Source organism: Tauraco erythrolophus, chromosome 2 (genome assembly GCF_009769465.1).
Source record: "Tauraco erythrolophus isolate bTauEry1 chromosome 2, bTauEry1.pri, whole genome shotgun sequence".
NCBI lineage: Eukaryota > Metazoa > Chordata > Aves > Musophagiformes > Musophagidae > Tauraco > Tauraco erythrolophus.
Genome location: NC_141466.1, coordinates 45,084,847 through 45,090,846, shown reverse-complemented (window position 1 = coordinate 45,090,846; position 6,000 = coordinate 45,084,847). Strand labels below are relative to the sequence as shown.

The 6,000-nt window shown below is 42.5% G+C and overlaps 1 protein-coding gene across 2 annotated transcripts in view; it reads left to right on the top strand.

Moving 5' to 3' along the window:
• The first annotated feature begins 873 nt into the window (after positions 1–873).
• Positions 874–6,000, top strand: part of GFRAL (GDNF family receptor alpha like) — a 28,433-nt gene continuing 23,306 nt past the window's right edge. For both annotated transcript variants that reach the window (XM_086608323.1, XM_086608322.1), the window contains exons 1-2: positions 874–895; positions 4,227–4,361. In XM_086608323.1, the coding sequence (XP_086464449.1) occupies positions 874–895; positions 4,227–4,361 (157 nt within the window). The remainder of the gene's footprint in view (positions 896–4,226; positions 4,362–6,000) is intronic.

Below are 6,000 nucleotides of genomic sequence, written 5' to 3'. Positions count from 1 at the left end.
TTCAATGACCAAATCCAATTAAAAATGTTCTATATGGTATAAGCAACTTGTGACAACAAGACTCATGAGTAACGTGAAGAAATCAATAGGGATCAGTTGTTTACTTTTCCTTCTAGTGCAAAAGCAAAGGGCATCCAGTGAAGCCAGCAGGTGTATGCTTGTATGATTTATAGTTGATTTATTTTTTATTAAGTACTCAAGTCAGCTGCTGACTTTTGCATGGCAAACTGATTTTTGACGTATTTTAGTGAAAATCCTGCAGTTAGACCCATAGTCTGGTATAGATCCAGATTGTAGGCTATTTATTTGTTCCTCTGGTCTGCTGTCCAACATGCTCCATAGCTCCCTAATAGATCATGATCCTATTCCACATCTGAGATGAAAACAAACAAATTCACTTCTAAAACACGTTGAAAAGTGCTTATGGAAGATGATGAGACATAGCAACAGGCATTTTCCAGAGACATTACAGGCAGCAGCCGAAGACGCGCTCTGTCAGTTTCTCCGGAAATCAAGCGGGAACCGAATGCGGAGGGAGCGCCAGATCCCGCGGAAAACACCCAAGAACCGTGTGTCATCTGGACACAGCCCAGCTGAGCGATCATGGCAAAAAGCGGAATGCAGGCAGAGGGTGTCACGACGGCAGCAAAGGAAGCTCGCGGGGCTGAAGAGGGAGGGGGCAAGCTTCGTCGACCGCTCCCGACCGAAAGAGGTGGGAAGAGGAAGATTCCATCCTGGCACGGGAAGGGCGGCCGGGGGCCGGGCGGGGCGGGCGCTGTCCCCGCGGCGGGTGCTGAAGGGGCGGTGCCGCACCGGCACCTGCCGCCCGGCGCCACCCGCCCGGCGCGGAGCTGCAGCCGCCGGCGGCCGGCCATGGCCGCGCTCCTCTGCCTCGGTAAGTGCCGCGGGAGGCGGGGAGGGAGCAGCCCCCAGCCTCGCCAGGACCCTCGCTTCCCCCGGCGCCTGCCGGCCTCTCCTCTCCTCTCCGTGCCTTCCCCTTACTACTTCATCCCTCGCGCCGTGTCCTGGGGAGCCTCAAGGCGCGGGCGAGCAGGTACCTGTCGGGGGTCCGCACTGGTGTTCGATGGCCGGGGCCTGCGGCTTGGAGTAGACTTCTTCAGCCCGGCTCCGGGCAGCGTGTGTGAAGCGGGAGGTAAGGCAGGGTAGCAGGGCCAGCACTGATAAGAAGCTGAACCGGCGAGGAGACCCACAACTGGGATGCCTTGTCTGAATAAACAGACACTTGTTTGCTAAGCGGAAAGCGTTTAGTGCTGGCAGTGCTACACAGAGGGCTACTGGCGTCTCCCTTTGGCTCTGAAGGGAGAAAAAGGAAAAAATCCACAAAGCCGGTACAGATGGAATTGGTAGAAGAGAATACATTGAGACAAGTACATTTTAATTTCTTTTATTCTCCTTTTCTCCTCTCTATAAACTCTATGCATGCTGATTTCTTTAACATCTCACTACTCTAAACTCATATTCCACTGTTAAAAATGTTCTGTAGGTAGCTCTGCCCCAGGTTTTGTTAAAATACAGTTGTCCTTTACAACTTTTCAACTATATTCCAACTATATTCAACTGTAGTTTGCCCTTCTCCTTTGGAGCCAGCTATCCTGCGGATCTTGCAGTTGGATAGAAACCACAGCTTGGTTCCCCATTATTCATTACTATTTGCCAGATAATAATTCAGCAATCATGGGAGAGACACTGTAATTTCTCCGTTCCACAGTTCCCAATCGGCAAAATGAAGATGCTAAAATGTGGGGTTTTTTTTTCTCTTTTTCGCTTTAGACACCAGATTCTTCAGAACAGGGAATTTTGCACCTACCCACTGAATCAACAGACATCTGTACAAAAATACATACAGCTGTAGAAATCTGAATCTATGCACCTTCGTATCAAAATGGATCCCTCTAAAAGTTTTATCTACAAACTAACTCTTAGATGCCCTGAACTCTTCTAAGTAGAAAGCAGTCGCTGAGTAATCCAAACATTAGAGCAAATGACTAAAGTGACTGACTGAAGTAATAGCTGCCAATTTGATTTATAAGCTACAGTGCACTGGATTCTGAAATCATATAGGCCAGTTTGTTTTGTGTAGGCTTGTCACAGTATACCCCTGTGCCCTGCTGAGGAAACAAAAGACTCATCCGTAGTATGTCACTAGATATGGAGAAGCCCTTTCTTAGATTGAATTAGCTTCAATCATAGATTATACCACTGGGCTCTTTATTTGGCAAAAGCATCTCCTCCTTTTTGTGGGCACAGTTTGCAGGTGGGTTTGAAGTAAACACTCTCTGAAATAATCCTTACAAAGGAGCAGGAGCTGCTAATTGGCTGTTTAATCAGTCCTACTTTGGCTATTCATTTTCAGCCACTGGTTCTGAAAAGCTGTCTTAACAGGAGGGAGACAGCACAGAGTCTTTGTGCTGCAGATCCTAATCAGATACATAAATCTTTGGTCGTGTTATTACCTGCAGAATAGATAAATGGTCATCCAGCAAAATACTCTTTCTTAAAAAGTTCCCGGGTTTGTGATTTTTGCACTGTCTTATATATATGTGTACAGTCATTTTCACCTGTAAAGTATACAGCAACCTTTTTTCCTCTGTCATCTGAATAAATAAATAGTGAGCAATTTCACAATTATAAAGAACTTTTGGAGACAGTCTCAGGACTAAAATGTTGTCATAATGAGCCAAAATTGTCCCTTTGGATGTGCCAGCTGCACATTCCTCAGTGTCAAGTGGCAGGAGCCCTTTCTGTCCATCAGTCTCCTAGACTGACTGGCAGAAGCAGTTTAAAAGAGTTTTTCAAGCTGGAAATCACTGACCTCATAGCCAGCTCTGCAAAGATCAGAGAACTGACAGGGATAAGCCCAACTGGGGAAGGATTAGCACCAGCTATGGTAAGCACACGTGGCTTCTTATGTGTCCCTGAGGCACACCAGATTATTGCACCTGCCAGTTGTAAAATATTAAATGTTGCTCCATCTTTAACAACATGTCTCCGTAGAGTGTTTCCTACAGCCGTGCTATTCTATCACAGGTAAGCATCATTTACAGAAGGGATGGCATCACCTTTAAACAGTACTGGCTCTTTAGGATTATTGAGAGCTATAGTTGATATTTCATTTCTTATTTCTTAAATGTATCATTGGAAATGTTTGATTTCTATGGATGGGATCTGGACAAGTCCTGAGGGAATATTTCATGCCTCTTGCAGATGATGTTTAAGGAATTAAATAGTTCTGGAAATTCCTCGAATTCCATATGAAGTTGCCTGAACGTAAGGAGAAAAAGGAGACTTGGTCTGGGAGATGCTGTGTCCTTCAATATCTAAGGAAAACACTCCCATCAGGTGTTCCGCGCTAGTTTGATAAGGAACAAAATCAGTGTCTGAAACTTAATTTTATAGAAAATTAAGACACATGGTTCCAAATTAGAAGTTGTGTTACCATGGGAATGTTGATGAAAGAGCTAAATCCCAACTGATTTGTCTTTTCTTAGCAAAGCAATTTAATTTCAACTGATAAGCCAGAGGTGGTGCTGATTTAAAATTCTTTACCTTGAAACCTTTGTATCATTCTTCAGTTTCAGAAATTTCTTTATGCAATTAACATGGCCTTTAGGTTCAGTACATTCAGGGAAGCAGATAAAGACATAAATGTCGGGTTCCTTGCAAGAAATGATGCTTGTATGAAGTAAAACCAAAGAAGGTGAAGAGTACTGTATTATGAAATAAAATCTCATTTATTATCTAACAGTTGTGCAGCTGTCAAATCTCTTTCACACAGTCTAGTCATAAGAATTCCTGTGTGGTCTCCAGTTTGACAAAACTGCAGTCCAAATAAAATGCTATTTCCTCTGAATTTTATACTACCTTCCTTTCTATAACTTATTATGGGTCTCAGAACTGCAGTCATTTCTATGTATCTATGGACTGATGTCATACATAGCTATGGATGATGTTATAATGTTATTATACAACGTATAACATTATATAACAATACAAAATATGCCACACTGCAACTTTAAAAATAGAAAATGTATATTTAATTTCGCAATTGTGAAACTGAGGAAAAGTTTTATTCTGTTAAAAAGTAAATTAGTAGAAAATTTGTATCTATAGATACACTAAATTGTATTGTTATAATCTAAGTGTACATGAAAAATGTCAGTACAGTATCTGTTGTACTAGATAGTCATTATATTCTGTTTTTACAGTGTTGTTCATGTACTTCACAAGCATATCTACTGCCCAGACTACTGACTGTCTGCACTTGACAGAGCAATATATAAACGTTGCAAATGGATGTGAGAGTGTCTGGAATATCATTGAAGACGTCTGCAATATTTCAGGTAATTCTTTATGGTGTACCCAGCTTTATGTTCAGTTGCTGAATGGTTGTACATACAGTTTATCATAATACTGCTTCGGTACTGAACGAAGTCAGTGAGATTTCAAAGAGAAAATGACAGCAGAAGACAGTTAACTTCTGAAATCCTTGACAGTGGCCAATATTATTTTCAGTAACGGTCATACTGTCTCTTCAATAAGGTGACAAATGGAATTTCTAAACTGTGAACAGTCAGTCTGAATCAACTCAAGAAGCCTGAATGCCGCAGAAATTATGCTCTTGTGAGATCCTGTTAAACAAAGCCAGCATGCAGCTGGAAAAAAATTCCCACCTTGCTTTCCATAATTCAGAGGTGTTGATCTGCCTCCTTCCTGGCAGTGTTCAAGGCCAGGTTGGATGAGGCTTTGAGCAACCTAATCTAGTGGAAGGTGTCCTTGCTCACGGTAGGGGGGTTGGAACTAGATGATCTTTAAGGTGTCTTCCAATCCAAACCATTCTATCATTCTATGATCCTACAATCTCACAGGATACCCAAAACAATGTTGTAGTTACTTAGAGTAATTTTCAAATATTGTGTTGGAATAAGAAACAAATCAAATAATGCATGCCTTAAATAAAGTTGTGTTTTAGGGAGTCACACTGTATTTATGCAGCGATACATGTCACTTGACGGAGTGACGGTGCAATAAAGTGCAGGTTACAATGTGACTAAGCCTCCTTGGTCTGTTGAACAGATTCTCACCCAAATGAAAGGACAAACTCAGTCTCTGTCTCTGTTTATTGCACTTCCAACATGCGGTGCGTCATTTCCAAGCAAAGCATGTTTTAAGTGAAGAAAGACTAGGTACTGTAGGTTTGACATGAAACTCACCCTAGTCTGTCTTGTCGTCAAGACAAAAACATTCCTTTCACAAAATATTCCTTTCACTGAAGGCCTATTATCTTCTTGAACAAATCTTGGGTTATCAGTCACTAACTCTCTCTTTCTTTAAATCGCTCTGAGACGTTTCTCTTAAATGTTGAGTATTGACTTGCCAGGTGCTGTGAATGTGGAACAGAGAAAAAGAGTGGCAGTACAGTGTGGTAATGTCGCTAGACCAAGCTAGTAATGATGCCTCTGTTGACCGATAAATGTCAAGAGCCTCGATCTGCCAAAGCTACATCAGTACTAGCAAGAAAAATGGGCCAGGGACTATTTTCTGGCCCTGAGTTCAACTGTCATGGGGCAGCATATATCCATACAACTAAACTATCTTACCTCCACCCTGGCTGCAGAAAACTGCCTTTTTAGAGCAGCTCCAGCCCCACGTTATCTTCACAGTCTAGCTGGCTCAGCCCAGACCAGGTACCAGCAAAACTGCAGCAGTATAGACACAGTCACTTGATATTAGCCTAGCCAATACCTTGGTCCTATTCATAAATGCAGCCAAGGATATTTAGGTACATAACTGCCATTTCTAGCAACTTAATTACACAAGGCAGGTTCTCTGTCACTGGGAATCAGAGGTATCTATATCTCCATGGAAACCTCCCTTCTCCTTATATTGACATTATTTGAACAAAACCAGCCACATACTGATGCCATAGTCTGTTCTGAGGCTCAGCTGCAGCAGAGTTGATAAGGTAATGTCCCTCTGTCT